The following is a 13,518-nucleotide window of genomic DNA, read 5'->3' as shown; positions in this document are numbered from 1 at the left end:
GGTACTGTCCTCTGCCCCAGCAGTCCTGCTTTCTGGCAATGGGCCTGGGAACAAGCAGAGTGCTGGGACTGGGAGCACAGCTGGGCTAGAACCCAGCAGGTATCTCCAAACACTGCTCTCAGCCTCTGGCTGTCTTCTCTTTGTCAGTGACAAAGTTTAGAAAGAGTCATTTAGGAATTACTGGGTTTTAATAAAACCCTTTTAGGGGGAAGAAAGCACCTTTGGGGAGAGTTGAGGTGTCCTCTCCGCTCTGGGCAGCAGTGTGGTCAAGATCTGGAAGAAGCTCCTCCTGCTCCTGCAGCAGGTACCTTCCTGTCAGTGCTCCCCAGCCAAGGGCACTGGGGCCATAGGCAAGCCCATGAGGGATTTCCTACAGGCAGCAACAGGGATGGTGAAGGAGGAAAAGTGACAGTGCCCTTTTAGCTCATCTGCTCTGATCTTGGCTTGCTGCTCGGCCTCTGCAGCCAGGTAATGTTCTGGCTGCTGGTGCTGTGGGCATGGGGCTTCAGGGAAAGAAACCAATTAATGTCTGAAAATCCCCTTGAGGCAGGTGGATGGGGGTGAGAGCCAATGTGTGGTGATGCTTCTTAGGCCACAGCCCCCAAATAGATGGATTCAGGTAGGCAGGGAGAGAGACCACACCTTCCCTCCTCTGCCGTCAAGCCTACTGCACCTCAGCATGTGCACAGGCAGCCTTTGCTTCCTTGGCTCACCTCAGGTGGCTCCATGAATAGCTGAAACAGAGCAGTGGTGTGAAGAGGCAGCCAGAACAGGCATTTCCCTCCTCCCACAGCACAGTCAGGGTACGAGTGAGAGGTGGGGACATGTCCCTGTGTCTTGTGCAGAGCCATGGACAGCCAGCCCAGCCTTGGCTCCAGTGGTCCCGAGACCTGGCACAGTTGCAAATGGGTTCTTCTGGTGGCTCTTGGCTGTCAGTCTTGTCCCCCTCTTCTTCAGTGCAAGGATTTATGTCTCAAAAATGGATGCCTTTTGCTGTCTGTAACTCCTCTTTGTGCCTCCAGCTGCTGCTGTACTTACTAAAGGACTAATTCTTCTCTGCTGAGGACCTGCTCCTCACCTCCCTGTGGGCACCATGCACATGGACTCTGCACCCCTGCAGAGCAGCACTCCCGCTTCCTGACATGCCCCTGCAGCTGACCTTGCAGGGATGTGGGACACCAGTGTGCTGTGGGCAGAGGATCCCAGGGGCTGGGGCAGCCTGACCACCTTGATGGCCCAAAGGCTGCCTGGGTCCTCTCCTGGGGGTTCCTGCAGTCTGTGATGCACAAGGCAGGGAGTGGCCAAAGCCCCTTTTGATCTCCTTTTCCACAGGCTGGCAAGTACCCAGGTGTAACCACCCCTTCCTTTGGCCACTCTGCAGCCCCTCTGAGGATTTGTCTTTAAATAAACAATCCCTATACTGCTGCCTGGCTCCATTTCCTCCTTCCTCGCACACAGACCCCAGTGCCTGACTGCCGCTGGCCATGGTGCAGCGATGCTGTGGGGCAGAGCAAGCCCTTGTTGCTGGCAGGCTCAGGAGGTGCTGGGCTGAGCAGCACAGCAGGGGGCTCCAGCTGTGCACAGCCTTTGTGTCCTTTGACATCACTATGTCTGGAAGAACTCCAGCTGTGCACTGCCATTGAATTATTTGGGTTGGAAGGGACCTTTAAAGGTCATCTAGTCCAGCCCCACTGCACTGAGCAGGGACATCTTCAACTAGATCAGGTTGCTTAGATCCTCATCCAACCTGACCTGGAACGTTTCCAGAGATAGGGCATCTCCCACCTCTGTGAGCAACCCAGGTCTGTGTTTCACCAGCTTCACTGTAAAAAAAAAAAAAAAAAGTCTTCCATCTAGTCTGGATCTCCCTCTCTTAGACTGAAGCCATCACCCCTTGTCCTGTCACAAGAGGCCCTGCTCAGCAGCCTGTTCCCTCAGGGGAGCCCTCCCAGCCCAGTGATGCCACAGAAGGCCCAGAGCTGATTTTAAGCATCTTTATTGACTCTGTTAACTGCAATCAGCACAGCAGGGCCCTGGACAGCAGCTTCCTTCCCTCGGCTCTGCTTGGAGACTTCTGCTCAGCCAGCCAGGAACCAAGAAGAGCCCGAGACCTGCAGTGGCACTTTCAGAGCCTGCCAAGCACTGCTGCTACTCGAAGATGGTGATGGACTTCTCTGCTGAGATGCCTTTGACTTGGGTGGCACTCAGCTTGGCCACTATTTTCTTCTCTCCTACTCTGGTTGGTTTGCAAATTATTTCAGACTTCATGATCCTGCCAGGCGGTAAATCCCTAAGGAGAAAGGAAAACAATCCCAGCGTGAGTTGTGCTTCCTGCTTGCCTCTTCCAAATCACTGTGCTCCAGGAAAGAGCCCCTGCCTCTGTTTAGGGTGGGCATGTCCCTTGTCCTCTGACTGGCATGTAGGAAATGGGCCTTGGCACACTGGCACTCGCTGGTGGCCCTGGGAAGCTTCTGCAGACTTCCCCCTCCTGCTGAAATACTAAAGCATTGATGAGGTACACCTGAAAGACTGGGTTCAGTTTTGGGCCACACACTACGGGAAGGACATTGGAGCTTGTCCAAAGAAGGGCACCAAAGCTGGTGAGGGGTTTGGAGAACAGGGCTGGTGAGGAGCAGCTGAAGGAGCTGGGGTTGTTTAGTCTGGGAAAGGCAGCACCTGAAAAAAGGTGAGAGTGAGGTGGGGGTTGGACTCTTCTCCCAAGTAACAAGTGACAGGACAAGAGCAAATGGCCTCAAGTTGTACCAGGGGAGGTGTAGGCTGGACATTAGGAAAAATTTCTTCCCCAAAAAAGGGTTGTCAAGCCTTGGCCCAGACTGACCAGGGCAGTGGAGGAGTCCCCATCCCTGGAGGGATTTAAAAGCCTTGTAGATGTGGTGCTGAGGACTATGGCTTAATGGTGGGCTTGGCAGTGCTGGGTCAATGGTTGGACTTAATGACCTTAAAGGTCTTTTTCAATCTAACTGATTCTGTGGTTCATGCCTGGAGGAAAGGCCCTGCTCATGCTGTCCCAGCTGAGCCTGGCAGCACAGCCAGGAGCACAGGGAAAGCCCCTGCTGAGCATGGCAGCATCTGCAGGGGGCCTTCTACCCCGTGGGCTGCACCCAGGTGTGGCATGTTTTCAAACACAGCTTGCACAGGGCCCTGTTACTCCAAATCCCCCCTGTGGCTCCTTCTTGGGAAACAAACAACTAAAGCCATGCTGACTTCATGCTGGGGTCATCTCCTTACCCCTGATCAAATGTTGTCATCTTAAACAGGCCCAAGCCCTCCACCATTAGCTTGCAGTTGTCCAGGGCCATGTTCAGCTTGTTCTTGAAGATGAAGGCACAGGTGAAATCCTCATTCAGTTTGGCTCTTTCTGGCATCTGGCAGGGGAAGAAAGAGAGAAAGAAACCTCAACACTGGGGATCAGAGGGGTCGTAAAGGTGCTGGAGCTGCTGTGGATTTGCTTCTCACCAGCAGTGTGGGGAGAGGCCTCCTCCTCACATCCTTTCCACCCTCCTGCAACCCTCTGTGCTCTTGCCCTGTTTGGCTGTGTTACCAGCTCTTCCCTCTGCTTCTTTAACAAATTTATGCTTCCAGAGCTGCAGTTGTGGGATCTGAGATGGACACCTACAAACTGCCAGATTCCATCCCCCATCCCTCCAGCAGCCCCTACCTGATGGGGCAATAAAAAAAAAAAAAAAAATATCTTCATTTCCTGGTTCCTTTCCACCTCCAAGTAGAAGCTGAGCAGCCAAACAAAATGCCCAAGGACTGAGCACCCCAGGAGGCCGCTGCTTTGGACAGCCCCCTGGGAGCACTATTAGCACTCTGCTGTTGCTGTGGGAAGGGCTTTAACCCTCATGCCCAAGGAGCCAGTCTGGCAGCTGCCTCACCTGGATGGTGATGGGTGGGTAGTCGAATCTCTTTGTCACCTCCTTGGTGAGTTTGTCATCCACGCCCTGCACCTCAGCAAAGGCAGTGACGTGGACCAGCACTTCGTCTTCCACTGCAGCCAGAATGCTCAGGTAGGTGTCAGGCATGATCTTCAGAGGGATCTGCTTCTCTGCAGGACACAGAGCACAAACACAGCTCATCACGTGCCCAGCAAATTGGTGACAAAGGCAGCTCTGGTGGCTGCTGTCCCAGAGTCGGGGACGAGACATACGTGCTGAGACCATTCTGCTTTCAGCTAGACCCAGGGGCTCTTTGGGGCCATGTCCCTGCAGGGCACAGGCCCTGCTGGTTGGGTGGTAACTGGCATACAGAGCCCATGGGAAGGGTGGCTGTGCCCACACCATCCTGCTAGGACAAAAGAGGAACCAGTCTCAAGTTGCACCAGAGAACGTTTAGGTTGGATTTCAGGAAAAATGTCTTCTCTGTAAGGGTTGTGAAGGCCTGGAACAGGCTGCCCAGGGCAGTGGTGGAGTCCCCAGCCCTGGAGAGATTTAAAGGCCTGTGTGCTGCTGAGGGACATGGTTTAGTGGTGCTCTTGCAGTGCTGGGTTAGTGCTTGGACTTGATAATCTTGAAGGTCTCTTCCAACCAAAACCATTCTACGACTTCCCCACCACACCAAGCACTGGCTTGGCCTCACTGCCAGCAGCTTGGCAGCCCTTGTGCCCCACTGCCCTGGTTGGGTACATTAAAGCCTCTCTCCCCTGGGGTTTCTCTGAGGCTTGCTATAAAATCAGTAGAGTTCCTTTCACTTCACATTTTCTCCTTAATTGCCTGGACAAACCTCCACTGCTTTAGCCACAAGGCTTCCTGACTTCTGGAAATCAGAAACCCAGCCTGTCCCTGTCTGTAAATGGATGCAGCTACCTTCGTGTCCTCCCCTGCTGCATTTTGACAGCCACAGTAGGTGTGCAAACCCACGCACCAAGAGCCAGCAGCAAAGATTATTTGTTTGGAGAAAGTGACTCAGGCTTGGAATGAGCCAAGAGCTGTTAATTATTCATCACTCGTTGGGCTCTTGTTTAGCACATTTCAGTCACGTTGCTGGGGACCAGAAACGAAGCCCAGGTTGCTCCAAGATAGGCAACAAACAGCAAGCAGCTCTTGGGATCAGACAGGCAGCCACAAGGCTGAAATGTGCTTGTGGAAGAGCTCAGAAGCTAACACTCCCCCCAGTATCCCCCCAGCTGACCAACAGCAAGCACCAGAACACAAAGAGGCTGAAATCTGCAGGCAGCTAAAGCCTGCAGTGGTATCTTTGATGCTTACAGCAGGTCCTGATGGATTTCTAACCAGCCATTGAAGCTATAGCAGGGACAGGGCCTTTGTGCTTTGGTCCCTGCTGTGGTGGGATCCCAGGCTGTAACTGTGACTCCCACCCGCAGTAGCCAGAGAGGGAGGGAGCAGACAGGCTCCTTGTGCAGCCATGCCCAGAGCTACAGCAGAGCTGTTATGAATCAGCTCAGATGAAAAGAGGCCCCAGAACACAGCAAGCTTCCCATGCCTACCAGATTGCCCTTCCAGCTGGATGGTCTCCTTGACATATCCAAGGTTACCCTCAATTTTCCCAGTGTAGGACTGCAGCTGGCAGGAGCCAACGAGGTTGATGGCCCAGGTGCCAGGAGAAGCAATCTTCACAGTGATGGCCAGCTCAAGGGGGCTGCCAGGATACAAAGGTGCCACATTGGTGATCTCAATCTGCAGCCCAGTTTTGGAGATGGTGTCCTGCAGCAGCTCAGAGCTGTTCTCCACAGGCATGACCTGCCCAGCAGCGTAGTGTGCGCGAGGGATCAGCGTGGCAGGGCGGATGAAGGAGGAAGCTTTCTGCATGGACTTCCTTTCCTCCTCAGAGCCTGGACAGAGACAAAAGCTGGGTAAGAGCTGTGGCTCAGTCTCCTCACCAACAGCCACCTGCCCTTTAGTTACGCTTCTGCTGCTGAGCAGAGAGGATGTCAGGACACCTCCACTTCAGGAGACCCTCCTGGTTCACACTATCACTGGATCCAACTGTAGCATTTTGGACTGGAAGAGGTTCCTGAAGGAGACACTTTTAGAAGATGGATGCTCTTCCATTTTTCATCTCAAGCTTTTCCCATTCCTCACTGGGAAGGGTTTAACAGTCTAGCACAACATGGCTGTGAGGCTCTGAGAACTGTGAGGAGGGAACGTGAGTGGTGGGGGTTTCCCCAGCTGTGGTCTGGGGAATGGAAAGAATTAAAAAGAAATGAAGCAACTGTGAGTCTGAGCTCTGGGGTGGTCACTCAGCTCAGTTCCTTCTCTGCCTGCAGGCTGGCCCCTGAAGAGCAGCCTGTAGGTGTCACTGCGGGCATGAGGATGCCCAGGAGCAGCGCTGCCTCCCCCAGCTCTCCAGGCCTTGCAAGGGCTTTGCTGCGGCAGATACTCTGCGGTTTCATCCTGGAGAGAAGGCGCCACCTTCTGTAGGTGACCTCTAGGTAGGGGTCACCTACACGGCCAGAGGTGTCCTGTGTGGGTACTACTGTAGAGGCAGGGGGCAGTCACCTTCAGGGAACTTGTACTCAGAGGTGATGTCCTCGCGCTTGTCCTGCCCCACGGCCTTGGTGCTTATGTTGACGCCGATGGCGCGCGTCTCGCTGCTGAGCTTGGTGATCTTCTGGCGGCCGTTGACCTCCCTGACCAGCCAGTAGATCTGGTCAGCGTTCACCTCGGCGTACACAAAGGTGCCGTCGTAGGGCAGGTACACGCTGCCCTCTCGCACAGCCTTCACCGGGCACGGCCCGCACTGGAAAATGCCTGCAGGGCACAGACAGCAGCCTTGGCTGTACCAAACGAGAGCAGAGCCTTGGTTCTGCCCTCAGACCCACCCAAGAAGGAACCTGTGGCCACCATAGTTGACCCTACATAGTAAGCACCCCTCCAACTCAGAGAGAAGCTCCCAAAGCACCCCCATTTATCCCATAGCTGCTTGGGCTTCCTTAGATCATAGGATCATAGGATGTTAGGGGTTGGAAGGGACCTCCAAAGATCATTGAGTCCAACCCCCCTGCCAGAGCAGGACCATAGAATCCAGCACAGGGCACACAGGAACACATCCAGATGGGGCTTGAAAGTCTCCAGAGAAGGAGACTCCACAACCTCTCTGGGCAGCCTGTTCCAGTGCTCTGTGACCCTCACAGTGAAGAAGTTCCTCCTCATGTTGAGGTGGAACTTCCTGTGCTGTAGTTTATATCCATTGCCCCTTATCCTATATCACAGGGTGCAGCTGAGCAGAGCCTCTCCCCTCCCTCTTAACCCTCAAATATTTATAAACATTTATTAAATCCCCTCTCAGTCTTCTCCAGACTAAAAAGCCCCAGGGCTCTCAGCCCGTCCTCACAGGGCTCCAGTCCCTTAATCATCCTAGATGCCTCATGTCTGGTAAGAGTTTCGTTGTGCTTCCCCTCACTTAAATCATTTTAAGATTTGGAAGTCGTGGCTCAGTGATGGAGTCAGCTGAGTCCAGCCAGCCACCTGTGTTTTGTCTGCTGGCAATGCCCCAACTCCTGCACAGCCTTGAGGATTAATCTTTTCTTTCCTGCCTCCAAATTCACTACATCTCTGCAGGGAGGGTTTGGACAGTCACTCTCAGAAGCTCCTCAGGAAAGCTCTACAGAAAGCATCTTCACTGGGGACAGTTCTTACTACAGACTGCTTTGAGCCTTCAACTCGACCAAAGACATTAGAGAATGGTGGAAAGAGAAATGAGCTCTGAAATAACATCCATGTCCCCAAAGCATCCTACAAAGCTGATTTTCTGCCTGCCAAGAAATGCTCTTCCTCCTGTCCTGGGCTGAGTCGGCAGGAGTGAGACCCCAGCCTGAGGATGCCACTGCCCAGGTGTGTGAAGATGTGCACGGGGGGTTACATGCTTTGCTGGCTGGGGACCATGGCTCTCACAGAAAAAGTCCCTGCCTCCCTTGGGAGCTGTGGAAGAGCCTTTCTAGGCAGAGCCTACCTTGACTCTGCTCCTGAGGGGTGGCATCGATGGCCTGCCAGCCATCAAACCCCGATGGCAGGTCTGTCCGCTTCATCCAGGCGTCATTCCACACATGGAAGTTCCTGTGTGCATGTGGTTGGAAAGAAAAGGAGTGAGCTGTGCCAGCCAGAAGAGTTGGGATCACCTCCCTCAATCCTTAGGAAAGGGCAGGTTTAATGGGGACTTGTGTGTAACCCTGTGAAACCCCAGGCATTCCCTCTCTCTCCCAGCTGTTCCCTCTCTCCTTCTCCCCTCTCCCAGGAGTCCCCTCTCTCCCTCTCTCTCCCAGGCATTCCCTCTCTCCCTCTCTCTCCCAGGTATTCCCCCTCTCTCCCTCTCTTCTCTCCCAGCCGTTCCCTCTCTCCCTCTCTCTCCCAAGCCTCAAACCCAAAGCAGCAGGGCAATGCCCAAAGGGCTGGCTGGGGCTGGGTGCTGTGGCAGTCTGGGGTGGCAGGGGTCGGGTGGGAAGCATCATGCCCCTGTGGCAGTACCAGACTGAGTCGAAGGACATGGAGTTCATCTTCTCGCCGTACTCGTTCAGGTAGACATCCACCCGCAGGTTGTCGTCGGTGTCGTGCGCGGAGTTGAAGTTGGTCACACAGCGCGAGGGGATGCCCAGGCAGCGCATGACTGCAGCACACACAGGACAAACACAGGGGCACGACATCACTCATGGTGCTGGGCACCTCTGGGCATCAGCTCATCTGACTCTGCTCACCCAGGGGCCTCCACAGCACTAGTGCCCAGGGCACTATCCAGACAGTGTTCGAGCATCTCCAAGGACAGAGAATCCACAACCTCTCGGAGCCCTGGCACAAGTTGCCCAATCACCCTCACAGCGAAAAGAGCTTTTTGACCAGGTTCAGACAGAACCTCCTGTGTTTCAGGCTGTCCCCATCACCTCTGGGCCTGTTGCTGGGTACCACTGAGCAAAGGCTGGCTGAGGGATGTGGTTCAGTGGCAGTGGCTTAGCTCTAGGTGAGCGGTTGGACTTGATGATCTCAAAGGTGTCTTCCAGCCTCAAAACTTCTACAATTTTGCTCCCTGCTGTCAGATATTTGCACACCTGGATAAGATCCCATGAGGCTTTTTTCTGCTCCAGGCTCAGCAGTCCCAGCTCCCTGAGCCTCTCCTTACCCAGAAGACCTCACCCGCTCTGGCACTCAAAGCACGGTCACTTGGCTGAGTGACACAGTGCTCAGGGTATCAGAGAAGGGAGGCAGTTCCCTGCTTACCAGTGGTGAGGACTCCTGCAAAGACCCAGCACTGCCCATAGAGGACTGGCTTCTTGTTTTTGTAGAACTGCTGCAGGATGGAGACGCTGCCGATCCAGTCCATGGGGGAGGTGCCCTTGCTGTAATTGCCTGACCAGTTCCCCAGCAGGACTCCACTGTCATCGTTGGCATTAACCTGTGCCACACACGTGTGTGAAGGAGAAAAACACAGGCATGAGGCTGAAGGAAACTCTGGGCTCTCTTCCCACCCTGTGGCTCCTCCAAGGACACCCAGCAAGGCTGCTGGTGCTGGCTGGGAGCTCCCCCAGTTGGAAACCTTCCACCTGGTTATCTAGAGGGAGGGGGGACCACTGCTCAGGGCAGCCAAAATGCACTCTGCCTCCTGTATCTTAGAGCCCAGGGCTCCAAGAAGGGTACCACTACAGAGGACAGCTGACCCCCTGAAACACAGCTCTGGTGCTGGCCCGGCCAATGCAGGTGCTGAGGAAGGACAATCACCAGATGCAAGCTCTGGAGATGAGGAGATGCTGTATTTCACTTGCCTTCTTCCTCCACCCTGGCTCCTTCCTTGTGGTTTCTGAAGGAAACCGTTTCAGATGCACCCTGCAATGGTGTTCAAGGCCCCAGTGAAAGCTGAACATGTTTGAAGGAAAAGTGAGAGCTGGAGAGGCAAAGTCCTTCTCCAAGAGAGGCATACCAAAGCAGACATGACTCTGGACACAATCACAGGATCTCTTCTCTTGGCCAGCTTGAGTTCACTTTTGTCCAGCAGATACATGCAGGCATCCAAGATGGACTCCTCAAACTGTGAGAGAAAGTGGAGATATTTCTACGTGCTGCTCTAAACCAAAATTTGCTCAATCAGTACAAAGTCTGCTTCAGTACTTGGAGGAACTTGTCTGACTGGTCCTAACTTCCACACCTCCTTTACGATATTGAATTTTCAAGCCTATGAGACTTCCCAAGGCTGCTGTCTCCAAAGAAGGGCTTAAACAAACCCTCACCTTTGAAGACAAAAGCCCATCTCATGTGTCTTGCAAACACAGTTGGCACCTGACCCAGCGATCTTTACTCCTGTGAATAATCTCAAGCCATCCACGTCATCTCCCTGCAGCCCTGAAACTTACTCACAAGAGTAATGAAAATTTAATGGGGCCCTTGACGTAGGTACAAAATAAACCCCGGGGGAAAAAGAGGCAGAGGAAGGCAGATTATTACAGCAAAGGATTCCTAATTAGCAGCTGCTGATAAAGCTCCCTCAGCTCCAGTTCACAGAGATGTCAAACATCCAATCCAAGGAAGTCTGACAGAATATCAGGTTTAACAGTAGAATAAATATTAGGCCAGGACCAGCCCTAAGGACAGTGCCCTTTGGCCCCGGCATGGAGGAGGCATCCGCATGAGCAGCTTGTGTCCTGCAGCTTGAAATCACAGAAACCAAAACAGAAAGAAAAACCAAACAGATTCCAACATTTTTCTGGTAGGGAAGCCTGTCTGGATAGGGTGAAGGATGCTCCACTTGGGTGTCTGTGTGCTTCCTACAAGGTGCAAATGACCCTGCTCTGACATCCACTTCCTATCTCCAGCCCAAGTGAGTTTGTCCTTCCACTCTGCTGGAGTTATCTGAGAGGCAGCCTGGAGGAACACCCTTCCTGAAAGTGTGGGCTGATTGTGTCCTGCACCCAACTGAAGGCACCACTCAAACAATGGCAGCCCCTGCCAGTGGTTTTCCCCTATTTTTTTCCTATTCATGATGCAACAGGTAAAGAATTGGATTTTTCTTTCCCCACCAGCCCTCTCTGTGGCTCACAACAGCTGCTGTGTTGCATGGGAGCAGAAGAGAGCCCATATGGGAATTTTTCCAACCAGAAATGCTCCATCCCCAATTTCCACATCCTTTGCCAAGAGTCTCGTGATCTGGCTATAAACTGTGCCACTAAACCCCACTCTCCAGCAGCAGGTGGGGAAAACACTTCAGCAAGCAGATGGCTCTAAGCAGGTGAAGACTCCCAGAGAAGCTGGCAGGCTTATCCCAGCGCTTGGAGCCACTCTGTGGATAGCCCTGACACGAGGGAGAAAGAGCATGGGAGGGCAGTGCCATGAGCATGACAGCTGTGCTTTACCTGCCCAAAGTTCCAGGGTCTGCTGTAGATGCTGTTTGCAGAGCCAACGTAGATGATGCCTGTGTCATTGAGCACATACTCCTTCCTCTTGGCATCATCATCCAGGAAGACAGCATCACCTGGAGCAAAAACCCCCTCAGGTGTCAGGTAGCTTGCACACACACATGGGAAATCATCCAAAGTGTTCCTTGGAAAGCTAACCTGGGGAGCTAGTAGTCAGCAACATTCCCACCAAATTATGACCATGCAGCACTCATTTTTTGACCCTGTTGTGGAAGGATTTCCGTTAAGAATAAGCTTTACTTTACTCCTTCAGGTCTGTTGCTACATGGCTGCTGCTGGACTTGAGCAAAAAGCTTCTTTCTGCACAAATGCTTTAGTGGATTAGGTAGACAGCAGAACAAACTGGGGGACTAATGCCAACCAACAACACTTTTCTTAATCTGGATTTTAAGCCAACCCAGTCCTCCCAGTTAACCTTTGTGGCCCAGGGAAACAGAGAGGGGTGTCAGAGAGGTGCAAAGAGAGGTGACAGAAGATGCCCCTTAATCCGGCACTGGGGGCTCCCCAGTGAGGACCTGGCTTGTTGTTATTGCCCAGCTTCCTGCTAGCTCTGCAAGGATGCTGCTTGCAGTGCTTTAGGGGGAAAAAACAAAGGTATGTGGGAAAGAGAGGAAGAAGAATGTGAGGAAGAGCTCCCCTAAGGACAATCCCTGGCAGCAGAAATGGCCAGCCCTGGCTGCAGGACCACTCACCTTCACACCAAGGGTTGAACAGCAGGTAGACCTCACTGTTCTCAGGCTTGTAAATGTTAGTCCCAGTTTTCACATTCAGGGTGTACTTTCCCACCGGGGCACTGGGTGAGCTGGTGACAGACAGCAGACACTGGGGAGGTGACAAGGAGAGGTGGCATAATGGACCTGCCAGTACAGCCATGGGACACACACTGTGCCACAGACCGGCACCAGTGCTGATGCTGGTGGCCGTGTGGGTCTGTGCAGGGAGGGAGGGGAAAGTGGGTGCTGCCCCCCAGAATTATAGAGCAAAGGAAAAGCAAGACAGGGAGATGAAGATTTGCTCTAGCTCCTGGTGGGCTTGGCATTAGTGCCATACATGTGGGAGTGCTGCCCAGGGACTCTACCTCTTTGCCACTTTTCTTGGCGATGGAGATTTTCCAGCCACTGAGATCTGGCTCCCTCCTTGGGTTCAGTGACATCAGGGTCCCCCTGTTCTTCATTGGCTTTTCACCTTGGAAACAAACACAGCACGAGATGCAGGAGGGTTGCATGGGTCTGCAATGACCACACAGTGCCAGGTAGCAGGAACAGGCTGCCACGACTCTTCTGCTTTGCCTGCCTGCCACTTACCGATGCCAAAGCGCAGCGCCAGCTTGTCAGAGGGCTTCAGCTCCCTGCTGAAGCTGATTTGGAGGTCAAAGGGCATCCCACGCCGCACCACCAGGTTTGTGATGTTGTAGGCATCTGTGTGGTGCTGGGGACAGTTCTTGCTCTTGAGAAAGTCAATCCCAGTGACCTTCAGATCGGTCTCTGGAAAGCCATCAGCAGAAAGGGAGAAATAAAGGGAAAAAAGGAGGGAGCTTGGTTGTAAATTGCTCAGTACAGTTTTCTTCTTCATGGGGCCCTGGGAGGCATTACAACACCCAACTCTCCAGTGATCCAGCACCACATGTGAAGCATAAAGTGTAGCACTGTGTCACACTGCATTATATATTAGAGTAATAAAATGCAATATAAAAACATTTTAAAGCTAAGAAAGATATAAAATATTTAGAACAGAACAGAACTGGTTCAGTTTAAGATCATCAAGGCCAACCATTATCTAACTCTACTCTGGTTCTAAACCATGTCCCTTAGCACCACATTTATGCATCTTTTAAACACCTCCAGGTGATTCAACCATACAGAGTAATTAAGCTCTGGAACAGGCTGCCCAGGGAAGTGCTGGAGTCACCATCCCTAGAGGGGATTTCAAATGTGTGTAGATGTGGCACTGAGGGTATGGTTTAGTGATGGCTTGGCTGTGCTGAGTTAACAGTTGGGCTCCATGATCTTAAAGGTCTTTTCCACCCTAAATGATTCTTTAATTCTAATAATAGAATACAATGGAATATAATACAATATAATATAACTAGTGTATGCATATAGAGCTCTAGAGTGAGTCATGTTGCTGGGATGAGTTACAGAGGC

At 52.7% G+C, this 13,518-nt stretch overlaps 1 protein-coding gene across 1 annotated transcript; it reads right to left on the bottom strand.

Moving 5' to 3' along the window:
• Positions 1 to 2,138: 2,138 nt before the first annotated feature.
• Positions 2,139 to 12,946, bottom strand: TGM4 (transglutaminase 4). The gene is made up of 13 exons (XM_054385119.1): positions 12,679 to 12,946; positions 12,453 to 12,559; positions 12,067 to 12,196; positions 11,312 to 11,430; positions 9,886 to 9,993; positions 9,189 to 9,363; positions 8,445 to 8,583; positions 7,933 to 8,036; positions 6,480 to 6,731; positions 5,468 to 5,812; positions 3,900 to 4,069; positions 3,250 to 3,386; positions 2,139 to 2,290 (listed from the first exon to the last, which is right to left on the bottom strand). Exons 1-13 carry the CDS (start codon positions 12,944 to 12,946, stop codon positions 2,149 to 2,151), a joined length of 2,196 nt encoding a protein of 731 aa, XP_054241094.1. The 3' UTR covers positions 2,139 to 2,148.
• Between the last annotated feature and the right edge of the window lie 572 nt (positions 12,947 to 13,518).

This window comes from Indicator indicator, chromosome 11 (genome assembly GCF_027791375.1).
Source record: "Indicator indicator isolate 239-I01 chromosome 11, UM_Iind_1.1, whole genome shotgun sequence".
Classification (NCBI taxonomy): Eukaryota; Metazoa; Chordata; class Aves; order Piciformes; family Indicatoridae; genus Indicator; species Indicator indicator.
This window is presented reverse-complemented; position numbering and strand designations above follow the sequence as displayed.

Excerpts from the sequence above, each read along its gene's own strand:
- TGM4 (XM_054385119.1), bottom strand. The coding sequence starts at position 12,946 with ATGAAGAAGAAAACTGTACTGAGCAATTTACAACCAAGCTCCCTCCTT. Across the intron at positions 9,364-9,885 it reads CCAGAGTCATGTCTGCTTTG|GTTAATGCCAACGATGACAG; the intron begins GTATGCCTCTCT and ends TGTGTGGCACAG. Across the intron at positions 3,387-3,899 it reads ACCCACCCATCACCATCCAG|ATGCCAGAAAGAGCCAAACT; the intron begins GTGAGGCAGCTG and ends TTCCCCTGCCAG.